Source organism: Sceloporus occidentalis, unplaced genomic scaffold (genome assembly GCF_023333645.1).
Source record: "Sceloporus occidentalis isolate IW3139 unplaced genomic scaffold, rSceOcc1.0.p SCAF_1, whole genome shotgun sequence".
In the NCBI taxonomy this organism is placed as follows: Eukaryota; Metazoa; Chordata; class Lepidosauria; order Squamata; family Phrynosomatidae; genus Sceloporus; species Sceloporus occidentalis.
In genome coordinates, this window is record NW_028316981.1 from 208,069,361 (window position 1) to 208,085,101 (window position 15,741).

General features: G+C 39.7%; 1 protein-coding gene across 3 annotated transcripts; it reads right to left on the reverse strand.

Moving 5' to 3' along the window:
- Window positions 1–1,085: 1,085 nt before the first annotated feature.
- Window positions 1,086–15,378, reverse strand: MYL5 (myosin light chain 5). Of its 3 annotated transcripts, none has more exons than XM_089510649.1 (9): window positions 15,204–15,378; window positions 13,778–13,959; window positions 10,550–10,802; window positions 10,043–10,150; window positions 6,784–6,859; window positions 6,184–6,288; window positions 5,249–5,327; window positions 2,706–2,754; window positions 1,086–1,245 (listed from the first exon to the last, which is right to left on the reverse strand). In XM_089510649.1, exons 3-9 carry the CDS (start codon window positions 10,550–10,552, stop codon window positions 1,147–1,149), a joined length of 519 nt encoding a protein of 172 aa, XP_089366775.1. In that variant the 5' UTR covers window positions 10,553–10,802; window positions 13,778–13,959; window positions 15,204–15,378; the 3' UTR covers window positions 1,086–1,146. The 3 variants fall into 3 exon arrangements, with proteins under 3 accessions (XP_089366775.1, XP_089366784.1, XP_089366766.1); XM_089510658.1 differs by having other exon boundaries at window positions 15,283–15,360; XM_089510640.1 differs by lacking the exon at window positions 15,204–15,378 and having other exon boundaries at window positions 13,778–14,189.
- Window positions 15,379–15,741: the final 363 nt, after the last annotated feature.

The window sequence follows — 15,741 nt, forward strand, 5'->3', positions numbered from 1 at the left end:
TTGCTTGGGATGAGCAGAGAATGGTTAGGGTTTGTTAACTATGTGCTGGGGCTTTATTTCAGAAGAAGGCAATGGCAAGTCACCTCTGTGTATCCTTGCCCAAGAAAACCCTATGAAATTTATAGGTTTCTCGTAAGTCAACAGGTGACCTGAAGCCACATACTCACACACACACTAATGAAGCTGCATTACTGAGAATAGTTCAGAAAAAAAATTAAAGCATGAGTACATGCAGTAGGTTTCTACCCAGTTGACTTACTTAGCCTAATGCAGGACATCTAGGTAAGGGGGGACGGTTACTATTATCTGAATAACAAGAGTTATTAACTAATATCTCAGATGATTTTATAAGCTGTTTCCTAAATTGGGCGAGACTTAGTTAGGACACTATAAACATAACCTTTCTTCTTGTGAGTTTTTAAAAAACATTAGTCGAGTCCTCCATTATTTCTATCTTTCATACAAATGAGCTCTGTGGTTCCATAGTGCCTTGTTGGAATATTTTGGAAAGGTTTTTGGTGGGGAACTCCATCCTGTCCTAGTTTAGATATACCCAGCTGATGTTAGCTCTACTGGGGACACACAGGTACAAATACTCAAATATTCTTGTTTGTCTTTTCCCCTGTGAAATTAAGGGTTGGGAAGAGGTAATGCTTATTAGTGGGGTAAAAACCAGAGGGAACGCATAACGAATGAGCAGCATGCTCAGTTTGCATTTAAATAAGCATCCTTCACAAACATATTTGTCATCTTCTAAAATAATCAACACAGCAGTCCCATCGATTTAATTCAAGGCATTCCCAACCACCATCTGGATTGTACAAGGATTCACTGATTTACCTGCCTGTTATTCATAAAGCTGGTCTGTCTTTGCAGGACAGCATCCTTGAGAGACAAATGTGCTAGTGGATTAAAATGTTTCCAGAGACACAAAATGTTTGTTTCATAACTGTAAGCTTTCAAAGCAGGAGGCACTGAAAATGTTTGAAAAAACATCAACTCTTCTCATTAACACTGTTAATATTGTTTCAACTTTTCCTGTAGGATGTTCAAATAAATACACTGTAAAGCAATTAATGCACAGGAGTTCTTTTTATTCTTAACTCATAGACACAGCTGGTGAAAATACTTTTGAAAACAGGTGGACTATTCTTTTTCATCTCCATGTGTGATGGTATAGCAGAGAGCCTTGTAATCGAGGTTTCCTGCAGCGTCAATAGGAGAACACTGGAACATCTGATCTATCTATACATAAAGAAGGGACAACATATTTAAGGATGGCATTTATAATTTTTGCAGAAGCAGGGGGCAACTGAAAAATGTTTCTGCACTCTTTAACATTAGAAATCACCTTTCAGTTTTACCCAATAATAACAAAGTGTCATTCAGAGCACAAATATTATTTCTCATCAAGTAAGACACGCCAAAACAAAATGCATCCGAAACCAGAATTCTTTCTATCTCTTGGAGATACCTGAAACACCTCATTTCCTTCTAGCTTTTTTCACATCAGTGCCCTTAAATAGGGAGGAAAAAACTTTAAATTACTGCTAGCTGTAACAGAATAATTTGTCATTGATTATGATAATTCTACAACCTGGGTTAGCCCTACTACTTAGAATAAGTATATTGAAATAAATGGGACTTAACGTCAAAATCAGTCTGAGAAATTGTTAACTACAACCCTATAGCCAGCATATTCAGTGGTGAGGAATGCTAGGACATGGGGTTGAACAACATCTGAAAAAACACAGTTTCCCACTCTTAAGCAAAATAAACTTTCCATCCCATTGAGTATTCAGTGCAGGTTACATTGAATTTGGTCAGTGAACAATAAGTTTAACACTACGAAAAGAACAGGATCATACCTATGGATATGTAACCTGGAGTCATATACAGTTGGCTCTCCATATCCACAGTTTCAGCCATGCACAGTTTTAAAAATTCCAAAAAGATATAAATTCCCAAAAGTAAACCTTAGAATCATAGAATCATAGAGTTGGAAGAGACCGCATGGGCCATCCAGTCCAACCCCCTGCCATGCAGGAAATCCAAATCAAAGCATCCCCAACAGATGGCCATCCAGCTTCTGCTTAAAGACCTCCAAGGAAGGAGACTACACTACACTCCGAGGAAGGAGTGTGTTCCACTGTCGGACAGCCCTTACTGTTGAGGTGGAATCTCTTTTCCTGCAGCTTGCATACATTGTTCCGGGTCCTGTTCTCTGGAGCAGCAGAAAACAAGCTTGCTCCCTCCTCAATATGACTTCTTTTCAAATATTTAAACAGGGCTATCATATCACCTCTTAAACTTCTCTTCTCCAGGCTAAACATCCCCAGCTCCCTGAGTCCTCCTTTGGGCACGCTCCAGTTTTTCAATGTCCTTTTTTAATTGTAGTGCCCAGAACTGGACACAATATTCCAGGTGGGGCCTGACCAAAGCAGAATGGAGTGGCACTATTACTTCCCTTGATCTAGACACTATACTTTTATTGATGCAGCCTAAAATTGCATTGGCCTTTTTAGCTGCCGCATCGCACTGTTGACTCATGTTCAACTTGTGGTCTACTTGGACTCCCAGATCCCTTTCAAACCATTAACTGATTTTGCAATTTTATATAAGGGGCACTATTTCTCTATGCCATTGTGTTTAATAGGACTTGAGCATCTCTTCTCTGTATCAAACGGTAAATAGAGAATACAAACCTCTTCAGCACTAAACTTGTCACCTTGAGACATCATTAAACGTTTTATGCTGTTGAAGGAACACAGAAATAATCATCAGGAGTTTAAAACATATTGATAAAAAGAATTTAAAGCACCTTAAGATTGTGAGAGGCAATTTCAGTGCTTAGCAATTAATTATCCTTGCATGTGTGTGTATATGCCTTCAAGTTGCCTGTTGATTTATGGCAACTCCGTGAATTTTATAGAGTTTTCTTGGGCAAGGAATATTCAGAGGTGGTTTGCCATTATCTTCCTCTGAAATATAGCCTACAGCACCTGGGATTCCTTAACAGTCTCCCATCCAAGTACATAGGTCAAATGTTCCTTCCTCTTGGGGTATCAGTGCCACTGAAAAACCTCCCATGCATGCAGTCTATAGCAGTGGGGCTTCAGTAGATGCCTTGATGGTGACTTACCAAGGCATGCCAAGCATGGGGGAGAAACACTGGAGGGAAAGAGATCTATTTGAACAGGGACAAGGGCGGGATACAGACGGGCAAAAAGGGGTGTGTTCATGACGTCATGAAGGTATAGCCTTCAGACAGCCCTTACCTGAATGCCGCCATGAACACGCCGCCCGCATGCCCCAAGCGGGAAGAAGCGGCATTAAAAAGGTGCTGCTTTTCCCCGCTTCTTTTCTATATACTGCGTAGCTGCGCATCTCCGTCCATAAGCTGCTGCACCGGTACGCCAGAATTGTTACGCCGCTAATTTAAGTTGCCCATTTAAAAGCTCCGTGTCTGCTGCGTCGCATAATGAGTCGGGGTCCTGGAACATGCGCAGTTTGCACCAAGGCTCTAATTAGAGCGTCAGATGCCATGCAGATGTGGAAGCTGCAGCACAGCTGCACTCTATTTTAATGCTCGTAACCCTAACCCTAACCCTAACTCTAGAGCAACATGTACGCATGCGCTGCTAGAATTGGGGAAAGTTTGGAATTTAAAGTGAACCCCTACACACATTCCTGTGCCATTTTCACCTAACAATAAAAAACCCCTAAAACTTTAAATATTTACATATGTACAAGGGAGGTGATGGGGGATGGCAGGGGGACAGCGGTGGCAGCGGCGACAGCTGTGGCTGTGCATTGCAGATTCAGCAAGAGCGTGGGGACCAAAGGAGAGGAGGCATCCAAGATACTGGTGACACTACCAACGTGCAAGCGGACAAGGATGCCAACACCAGCTGATCACCAGCTGGCAGGAGACCACCATTGTTCTTGGGCAGGGCGAGGGAAAAAGTTTAAAGGGGCCTGGGCGCTTTAAATGTGCACATAGGCTTTCTGCCGCAGGTGCTGAGCGCCGCAGCTGTGCAGCTGCGCATCCGCCAGCCGGCAAAAGAAAAAAAAAAACCCCGTTTTTGGCCACCCGTGCAGAAGCTGCCTCTCTCTTTGCAGCGTCCTCCGAGGCGGCGGTTTGGAAACTGCGGGTCAGAAACGGCCCCAGGTGAGGCGTCTTCACTGCCCCCCATGTGGAAGCCCCATCACCTGAGCCACGCCCCCGGGGTGGGTGGTCTGGAGGCTCCGTATTCAGCAGAATACACCTCCAAGACGTCTTCCCCTGCCCGTCTGTAACCCGCCAAAGTAAATACTGGAAGCGTGTAGTTTTCCAGATTTTGCTAGACATCCATCATCTCACACAACTGACTTACCGGTTACACTTGATGGGCACAGACAAAATTAAAGTTGATGGATATAAAGGCATTTTGTAACACCTTTGAGACTGTGTGGAAAATTTGTAGCATGAGCTTTCATAGACTTGGTCTACTTCCTCAAAGCTTATGTTACAACTTCTTTCACACAGTCTCAAAGGTATTACAAGAAACCTTTGCATATAGATATTCCAGACTAACATAGCTATGTCTCTGAATTATAACTTGCCGGATATAAGCAAACTTAACACAACATCCCAAGTCCCGTACACTGGATAAGGTGCAACATTCCCAGCCTGCACAACGAATGGATATTGGGCCAAGCTCCATGTTAAAATGGCAGTAATTTTTTGTTGTGTACCTTCAAGTCATTTCCATTATGGTGACCTCATGGGGTTTTCTTAGTAAGTTTCTTCAGAGGAGGTTTGGCATTGCCATACTCAGGTTGAGAAAGTGGGACTTGGCCAAGGTTACCAAATGGGTTTACATGACTGAGCCAGCATTTGAACCTTGGTCTCCAGAGTCCTAGTCCAATGCTCAAACAACTATGCCATGCTGACTCTCTGTATGTGCAATATAAACTGGTGAGATGTGATGAATCCTACTTGCCTACAACTTTTCCTACACAGCTCTCCCTTAGGAGGGGATGACTTTGAGGGATGAACTGTGGAAGCTCTGGAAAGGTCATCATATCCTACCTGTAATGCCTTTTCCACTTTAAATGGCACCACACATGGCACACTTTATCTGCTGTTGGAACAGCAGTCACAAAGGATTATCAGTATCTCAACCAGGATGATTGGCCCACAGCAGCCAATAACATAAGCTACCTACCAGATCAAAACAGTTCTAGTTAGGTGGCTAATACTTACTAATCCTTGTTAATGTTTCCTTTGGCATCTGGGTCAAACATTTTAAATGCATTTAGTATGGTCTCTTCTGTGTCTGTACCTGCAGAAAATAATGGGATACCATTGAAAATAGCATTGATAACATAATACCCCGACTTGTGGAAAACATCATTTAAAATCAGATCTTGAAGATATTCAGCCAAAGGATATGCAGCACCCATTCAGCAGTTATAACAGTTCTTTGGCTGTTATGTATCTTAGAAACTGAACCCTGCCCAAAAGCACTTGAAGTTTGGAAGCAAATTATTATTTTTTTCTCTCAAAATATGCATTACTCAAAATATTTTATGGTAAAATTCACATTCTGAGATGGATTTGAGCCAAGAGCTACTTTGTAACCCTTGAAGAAATGCAAAATCAAAAAGATAATTAGGTTCCAATTTTCACATATGTTCCAGAAGCTCAGAGAAGGTCAGTTTACATCTAAATTTACAGACACCACCACCACCACCATCATCAATTTTATTTCTTACCCACCTCTCCCCAAGGCAGGACACAACACAACTTAAAATATATAAAATCATTTAACCACTGTGAAAACACTGTTAAAACTCTTAAGCATAGAACACAATAAAATCATCTAGCATAAATCAAATATCTTAATTTAAAATTCATACGCAGCATAGGCCTGCCAGAAGAGATAGGTCTTTAATATTTTTTAAAATTCAGATGCCTCAAAGACTATTACAATCTTTCCCTTTTTATTTTGTTTTTAATTTTTACAGAGTGCTATGCATAGCTTGTACTGCAATATGACTGATGAATTGTCTTTGGATTTAGATGTAACATGAGAATAGCAAAAAACTTCAGACTCAGTCCATGGAAATCTTTATTTATTTATTTTTTTTTTATATATATATATATATATATATATATGTGCGCAACATTATACTTACCACTTAACTTTTCCCCAAACAGGTTCAAAAACATTGTAAAATTAATAGGGCCAGTGGCTTCTTTAAGCATGGATTCCAACTCATCATCTTTGACATTTGTTTTACCTAAAATTGAACAAAAACAATTTTCCCCATTGCATTTAATTTTAGATATACTGTTACTAGCTGTTTTTTATAACATTAAATTTCTCACTTATTTCCCTGTTTCTATTGAACTATGATGTAAATGAAAAGCACATAGGGAATTTAAACTATTACTTTTAATGGTAAAATACAGAACTGAATTTCAGACCCCAGTGTTGCTTGCTCCTTGAATTAATAGCCTATAGCTCTTGGGAATGAGATGGCAGACATTTCCCATTGAGCAGAATTAAATTGTATAAAAAGGAGAAAAGCACATCTACCACCAGCAGCCTCATGGGAAAGATTCTGATTATTTCTTATATGTTGATATAGTTTCTTGTGGGTTTTCAAAATGTATTTTGATGCCACTGTCTTTTAAGCAGCCTAAAAAGGACCTGTATCTTGAAAGGTGAGATACAGAAGACTATAAGAAATAAAGAAGTTGAAACTGAAAACAGACCATTCCAGAATACTTGCCTAAAGACGCATAGGTATCTTTTAAATCTTCTTTATCGATGAAGCCATCTCTGTTCTGGTCAATTAGTGTGAAAGCCTAAAGAAAATATGTATCCATTTATAAACTTTAAATCTGTCAAGCCACTAATTCCCATGTATGATATTTGCATCCTAATTCTAACTGTGCTTACTTGGGCCCAAGACCAATTCATGATCGATAGGATTTTATCCTTCAACACTCGGAAAAACAATGGTGTCATAAGATTTGACAAATGCATTTATTTATTAATAAATAAATATTTTGATTATTAATTGATAATTTATCAACATGGCAAAACAAAAGTATAACCTGTTGCATTAGTAAAATACAACTCAAATCCTATTTTCCCTCCCACCCTTTGTGTGTGTATTATGTTATGTATCTTATGTGTACCTAAACAGTTATTTTCCTTCAAGTAATTTCTGACTTATGACCACTCTATCATGGGGTTTTCTTGGCAAGATTTATCCTGAAGAGGAAAACCATTGCCTCCCTCAAGCTAAGAGAGTGTGACTTGCCCAAAATCACCCAGTGGGTTTCCATGGCTAAGTGGATTCAAAGCCTGGTCTAACAGAGTCCCAGTCCAACATGCAAACAATTACACTATTGACTCTTGTGTATCTAAATTACTTAGCGGGTTACAATACATTAAATTAACTTATTAAATAGGTTTAGGATCCGACTTTAATTTATACTTAATTATTATAACATGTATAGTTATATATTAATTTAAGATGTGTGGCTTCTCACAAAGAATCCTGAGGATTTATGAGATGATTCCGAGAGGGAAATATAATGGACAGATTATTAAACAAGCTCATCTGTAGGACAGACCTGCTCTTTGTTTATTTATCAATAAAATGTATATTTTGCAATGATCTCAAACTGGTGACCTGGCCTCCCTCTTCCCCTCTTCATACTCTCAACAATTTCTATGGGTGGTTAGGCTAATAGAGAAAGTGACTGTGCCAAGTGAGTTTCATGGCTCAGTGGGAAACATGCACATCCAAACCATTAACTGAAATTGGTTTAATAATAATAATTCCCATTTTTCCAGGAAATCCTGGGAACTGTAGTTTTCTGATGTGAAGTGGGTAAATCTGAAAGAGCATTCCATACATCACAATCACTGCAGTTCCCAGGAAGGACAGGAGATGATGACACCATTAAGGTGAGATAAAACTGACATCTCTCTGTGCTGTATTGAGAGGTAAAGAATTTCTCATATTGTTACTTAGGGCTCTTCCAGATTAGTCCTTGGGTTTTGCTGGTAGTCGTTGCCTCTACATCTACTTGTTCTCTGCTCATATTCTTCACAGAGAAAGAGGATGTAGAACACTACATATTAAATTGTTTGCAAATGCGGTGAGCATTTATTGTATGTGTCTCCTGCAAAGGACAATTAGCTGTTAGACTAAGGGACGAAACAGACAGCCCCTTTGTGGCAGCTTCCCAATGGTGTGGGGGCATGTTGCTTAGACAGCGCACACCCCAAGCTGGCAGGGAGCCGCTGTGAAGCCACACACCCGAACACACAGCCAGCATATGGTGTTCATATGCTGCAGGAGTGCAGCAAAGCCGCAGTGGTAGCAGAATGGCCAGTTTTTTGTCAGCTCAAACAGGAGTGGCTTTTTGCCACTTCTTTTTGGGCCATCAAAAAGCTGGATCAGTGCTGCGGCATGTGATTGCCTCGTCCCTGATGCGGCTTTCTCAGGGGCAGCTTGAAATCACCCCTTCAGGAAGTCACCCCTTCAGGTTTCAACCCTATGTTCTGGAGATGTGACCTATATACTCTAGGAGTGCTTTGTCCTTCCATTTTACATTGATCGTACATGATAACATCTGGATATTAATGTATCCCTGCCTATTAAAAGAAAAATAGGAAGTAATGTATAAATTCACAACTAAAATGCTATCACTATTTTACAGTGTCGTGTCAAACATATACAGCAATGAGAAGTGATGCTCTAATAAGAATTATGGTATGTCATAATAGATCAGATATAATTTTTTTCGTTACTTTCTATCAAAGAGACAGGGAAAGTTGCTTACAATAGACAGCAAATCCTGAAACCTAATCCCTTAAACCCTAACCTGGAACATCTCATCTATTGTTTCCATTAATACATATGTCTTTCTCTCTTTTGATGTGACATTTGATTGACTGACTGACTAATTGAATTTATATCCTACCCTTTCTGTCAGGACAGCAGAAAGAAAAAGTCATCTCTGGATACCTTTTGGAAAAAAAGCCTTCAAGTCTTTAGAAGTCCCAAAACTTTTTTGTTTCCTTTGGCAAGGCTTTTCTGATTCAGTTTCACATGGCACATTTGTTAGTTTTGGATAAAAGTTTGCTCAACCATCTTGAACTGCTTTTTATGGTGTAGGAAGCTATCCCCTGTTCTTTCCATTTATGGTTCTGGTACTAATTTTTTGTTAAATAAGTAATTCTCAGGAACACATTTACTTTGTCAATGGAAGTATAGCTGTAATTTGTTAATCCACAATCTCCTTTTATTTTTTTTCTGATCACAGATCCAGATTTGCAAGTTGTGTAGGCTAAACCAGTGGTTTTTAAGGACGATGTAGGGGACCAGCAATTATTGTTTCCCAATATGCCAGGGTCCAGCACTGAATTTATGCCCACGGAGTACAATTGTTTCTTCCTTGCCTGGAAAGCCACCGGGGAAAGACCTGCACTGATTCACAGACCACCACTTTGAGCAGCATTGGGCTAAATATAAAAAACTTATAACCAATGTCACAATAATGTCTGGCCACTAAAATGATGAGGACTTCCTGTTCCCCTTTCATTCCTCCCCCTGTCCCTCAAAATCTGGTTCATGAATTTATTTCCCTGTTCTCTGGAATAGGCTTTGAGGATGCCACTTCACTCATCCTGGTTCTACTGGTAGAAATAGTTCTACTGCTGGAACAATCCTATTGGCCTGAGTTCAGGCCAAATTCAGTAGTTTTAAGTCCCTCTGATTCAAAACACACACACAGACTGAAATTCACTGGAGGCTATGCGGGGTGTTATTCAAGACCCTCCCCACAAAAGGTGGGGAAGTCATTTTTTTCAGGAGTTGCATGCCAAGTATAAACACTTAAGCATTATATAAGGAATGAGCCAATAGACTTTAAATACAACCAAAAACAATCCTGCTTCAGATAATATAAACACCCAGTTTTATCACTTAGAACCACTCCAAACCATATATTGGAAGAACATTTTCCTACTTCCTTAAATTCCTGAATCTGTGTCTGTTCAAAGTTGGAGAAGACATTAGACGAAGCTCTTTGAGCACGTTTTGCACCACCTTCCTTCTTCTTGGTTTTTCTGCTGGCCTGGAAGGAGGATAGACGAGAATGTCAGTAGCCACATTATCATCCAACATCCCCAAAACAATGATATCTTTATTGGGCCAATCAAAATGCATATTATACACATTGCAAGCTTTCAAAGCACCACATTTTGACATTTGGCAATAGATCTAGCAACACATGAATAATTAATAGACCTTCTTTCCAAGTAACAACATGCCGTCTAAAGCACAGGAAGCTGCAGTCCTATATGCCTTTACTTCAGAGTGAACCCCATCTATCTCAATGGGACCTACTTCTGAACAGACATATAGGACAGTGTTTTGCTAGAAGATAATTAATCTTTATCATTGGCACTCTTAAAACAAACTTTCAAAGGATAATGAAAACCACACATAATCTCTCCATACAAGTTGAACTCACCATCTTTCCTGGGAAGCTATTCTGCCTGTCTTACTCTGGGAAACATTCTATATTAAGGGCTTCTTATATGAAGGGAAGGATCTCATCTTTATAGCTGGCATTTCCCAAAGGAGATCCCAAGCGTCTTAAGAACCCTGAGCTCACAAGATCTCCTCCATACATGGTCACAACTGCAAGGTACCTGTTGCTCCCCAGTGGCTGGACAACTGTTGCTGATATTCTGAATCGTCTAGTATATCATTTGCTTTGGTCACTATAAAATAAAATGAATATGGTGGTACGTTTTAATATGTATAGTGCAACTAATTACATTGTAGAGGAATGCATCTGCTGAAAGCAGACTACAGCACACCAAAGTTATGGTTACACTAAGTTTTTTGGTCTTTAAGGTGACAAATGAGCTTGTTGTTCTTGAAGGCTGCCCCTTTGGAAACTGTTTCCCATATTGCAAACATAATATTTAATCTTCATGCATTTTTATTGCAAAACACATAAAAGATGAATGAGCTAACTTCAAAATGCTAAATAGATCTAGTAATCATCTCAGCATTGGTTAAACTGAATTCTTATTATATCATAATTCAACACAATTTTGAAAAAACTTGGTCTGAAATGTGTCAAGATTTTGGAATGTTATGGGTTTTTTTAAAAAAAATATTATGTATTTATTTATTAAACCACAATAAAATATAGCTAAACATATAAACAATAAAAACTGAAATGTAAATTAGTAATAATAATTAAACAATTTAAAGCATAAACTTAAAAATGATAACAAGTAGTTAAAGCATTACTATTTAAAACAACACACAACCCCCCTACAAGCTCTTTCCTTTAAAATCTTCAGTTCTAAAGCCCTCTCAGAATTTTTAAAAAGTCTTCATCTATTGATAGAAAGACAGCAGGCCATTCTGGCCTCCCTAGGAAGGGGGGTCTGGAGTCTATAGGCAGCTACTGAGAAGGCCCTTTCTCACATCCCCATCACTGTGCCATGAAGGTAATAGACTTAAAGAAGGACCTCTCCTGTGACTCTTAGGGTCTGGGCAGGCTCACACAGAGAGATACAGTTTGTCAGATAGCCTGGACCTAAGCTGTACCGGGCTTTATACATCATCAATAGCACTTCAAATTGTGCCTGGAAACAAATTGGTAGCCAGTGGACCTACTGGAGCAAAGGAGTTGTATGATCTCTGTAACCAACACTAGTTAACACTCTTGCTGCAACTATTTGTACCAACTGAAGTTTCAAACACTCTTCAATAGCAGTCTCACGCAGAGCAAGTTACAGTAATCTAAACATGGCACATGCCTCTATGGCCAGACCAGACACTCCAGAAACAGGCGCAGTTGGTACACTAGCTGTATGTGTGAAAAAGCACTCCTCGTCTCTCACACACACTTAAGCATCCAGGCACAGGGCTGAATCCAAGAGTGTACCCAACACTGTATCTTCAGAGGAGTATCACTCCAGTCAGCACAGACTGAATCTGTTCCCAGACCTGCCTTTCAACAGATCATGGGCATCTGTCTCATCTGGATTAAGCTTCAATTTGTTCACCCACATCCAGCCCATTACACATGACAGGCGCCAGTTTAGCATGGAAACGGCTTCCTTGCAATTAGATGGAAAGGTGGGTGTCATAAACATACTTGAGACACCTGTTCCTAAAACTCTGGACAATGCCTCATAACGTTTTTGTGTACATGTTAAATAGCATAGGGGACAAAACAGAGTTGAATAGGGATCCCCCAGCACCACCCTCTGAGAGCACCCCGTCTGGAAAGACAAGAGCCATTGTAGGACAATGTACCCAACTCCAGTTTCAGGAACGCACCCCTGAAGGATACCATGGTTGAAGATATCAAAAGATGATGAGAGGTCCAACAGAGATACACTCCCTGTTCCTGGAGAAGGTAATCCACTAAGAAGACTAAAGCAACTTCTGTCCTATAATCACGTCTGAAAACAGATAACAGTGGATCTAGACAATCCATCCCATCCAGGAATCCCTGGAGCTGGGAGGTAATCACATGTTCTATTACCTTGCCCAAAAATGGAATGTTAGACAGTGTATGATAATTATCCATGCAGGGAGATCCAGGTAAGGCTTTGGCAACAGAGGCCATACAACTGCCTCCTTGAGGCTTGTTGGAACTCTACCTTGTAAGGAGGCATTCACTACCCCCTTCATCTACTTGGCCAGTCCCTCTCTGGCCTATTAAATGAGCCAAGGAGGGCAAGGGTCTGGCAGACATGCGGTGACTCTCATTCTCCCAGGATCCTGTAAGCATCCTTAGGCTCTACAAATAGAAAAAAATCCATAATTATGGAGCAAACAGTCCAGAGTGAGGTACACTGGGACTGCATTATCTATGGCAGCATCTAAGGGGTTCTTCAGACAGTGAATATACAATCCTCCCTCTGTTCTCACTGTTTTTCAAACCGCGTCCCTCGCTTATGCTCAAGGGACAAACGGAGGGGGAAATAATGGGATGCGTGCCCAAGGCATGCACACAGAGCTCTCTTTTCACAGGTAGATCTGGAATGGATGCCCTGCAAAAACAGAGGGTTGTCTTAATCCTAGTAGAATGTGGGTTGAATCTTTGTTGTTCACAGGTATTTTGAGTGCATCCAATTAAGTTGGGTGGGGCCTGCCTCCCAAAAAACACTAAACCCAGGATAATCAATCTTGGTTCTTTTTTCTGAAAAAGAAAAGAGTTGCATTGTCAGCTGCGTGAATAACTGATACAAACAGACCCAGGATAAACTGGGATAAAACTCTACATGACTTGAACATGGTTCGAATACATCTACATGATCAACTCCATCTTTATTCAAGTGCTGGCACATGTGAGCAACAGAATTTGCAGAGATGCATTTTCAATTAAAAAAAAATAGTGTGAGCAACAAAACCAGAATATGTGAGTGAGATTATTTGGATAGTCACGCTAAAAAAACAACCACAACAATGTCTGAATAGGCCCTAAGTCAGAATGGATCTCAGCAAATGTATCTCCAAAGTGCTGTACAAATTCTTCACAGCAGGCCATTGAGTGAGATGTGTTATCTTCTCAGGAGCCAGAATGTAGCAGTATTTTGACCATTCAAAATACGTCCACTGGCCACATCTTTGCAGATGACAAAATAATAATTTATTTACTGCTCATATTGCCACAGAAATAGAACTTCAAACAGTCTCAGTCTAGCCTATGTTCAGTCTGACTCACTCTGAGCTTTCCACCAAGATCGCTGTAGTCCTCTCGCTTGCTTCATCATCACCAGTTCCTTGGAAAAGGTGGGGCTGAATTGACTGTACTCCACAAGAGAGGACACCCGGGAGCACTTGAGTCCACAGATAGTTGGGGGGGGGGGGGGCTCTTGTCCTTTTTGGACTGTGTTAGATGTGTACCTTTAAGACATGATTAAACATGGTTAGAATTGCAGACAACAAAATTCAGTTTAAAAGATTTTCTGGAGATTTCAAGACTAACTTTGCAGATATTATGGGGCACAAAGCTAAAAACAGTTACTGGTCCATTAGTTCCCCTCTTATCCAGGGAGGATTCATTCTGAGACCTGCAATGGATACCTAATACCATAGATTGTACCAAACCCTATACCAGTAATGTTTTCGGACCACAATTGACCACGGATAACTGAAACCACAGGGGGGAAAAACGTGAGTGAAGGTGGACTACTGTAATTTGAAATAGTATATGTGGTCTAAAGTGTAACACTGTAGCCAATGTATTTCTTCCATAATTTATCTTCTAAAGATTCAAAAAATAACACCTGAGCAATCATCATAGTTGTGGGGTTTTTTAATTATGCAAACAAAGGTTTACCGAACAGCTGTTTATACATGTTCTTATAATTTACACATAATTATTGGGTCGAGTGTTGTGCTTTGATCTGCAACAGCTATATTAGATCTCATTAAACTGCAGTACAACATTGAACCAAATTCAAATTTAACAAAAACATATCACATAGTAGGAATGAATCCAAGAAAGTAATGGTGAGAGTGAATTGCTAACATGTAATTTCATGACCCTTTAGCTGCAAAAGCCATTTGGCTACACCATAAATTAGGTAATTTAAATTATACAGTGTTAGAAATATTCATTAGCTCTACCCTTTTAACACTCTTGTGCAGTTATTTCTTGCTGTTCATATCGTTTGCTTGCAGCTGCTCATGCTAATAATATTCACTAATTATACTGTATTATGATATTCTCTCTGGGCTTTCAGTATGCTCTGTGTGCGTATATCTTTAGCATCTGCTGTTCTCCTGCTATTTGGGATCCAATTTAAGAAATAATTTCCAGACAAGTCCTAAAAATCTGTTTTTCAGTTCCTGGACATTTTCTCAATAATTAGACAAATGCAATTTAAAGCCACATATTGGTGATTATGGATGAGTTGTCAAAATAATACTATACACTTTCCAAAAGGTTTATTGTACGTATCATTATAGGACTTAATTTCCATACATAATTTCTATATGGCCTGGATGTTTTAAAGTTATTATTTCTGCCATCAACATACAGCAGTTGTTTTATTGTCTTTTGTCAGATTCGTGTGCTATGAATTATAGCATTTCAAATAAATAGAAGTGTGACTGCATTTTTCAAGCTTGGAATCAGAGCATACCTTTTCTTACCATAGGGTTACCCATAAATTCAAAATCTATGAATCATAAAGATATCCCTTTATTGTCTCTAAGACTAACCGTACTTTAGATAATTGTGTCAATATTTTCTTTTATGTTTCTAGCATCTGAAATGAATGAATAAAACAATTACCTCTTGAATACAAAGAATGTATATGGCATGCTTTCTTATTACAGTATTTCAGTTACTGTTTTTTTATTACAAATATAACAAATATAACATTCACCCCTACCCCTCACCCAATCCGCCATCATGAAACAACATCACAACATCCCATTACTGTATGTGTATATATATATATATATATATACACACACACACACACACACCTCCCACCCCCGCCCTCACCACCACCTCCAATCACGAAGGCAGAAATGACGACACGAGTGCGCGACTAGCGACTCGCGGTGCCACTTCCGGAGCGCAAAAAGAAGTGCCATTTTGACGTTTCTTTTTTGTGGTGCCGGGGAGCCTTGCGGTTTGGCCGCTGGGGCTCCTCGGCGCCACTAATGGCAGTG

Excerpts from the sequence above, each read along its gene's own strand:
- MYL5 (XM_089510649.1), bottom strand. Across the intron at positions 6,860-10,042 it reads AGATTCAGGAATTTAAGGAA|GCTTTCACACTAATTGACCA; the intron begins GTAGGAAAATGT and ends TATTTTCTTTAG. Across the intron at positions 5,328-6,183 it reads GTTTGGGGAAAAGTTAAGTG|GTACAGACACAGAAGAGACC; the intron begins GTAAGTATAATG and ends TATTTTCTGCAG.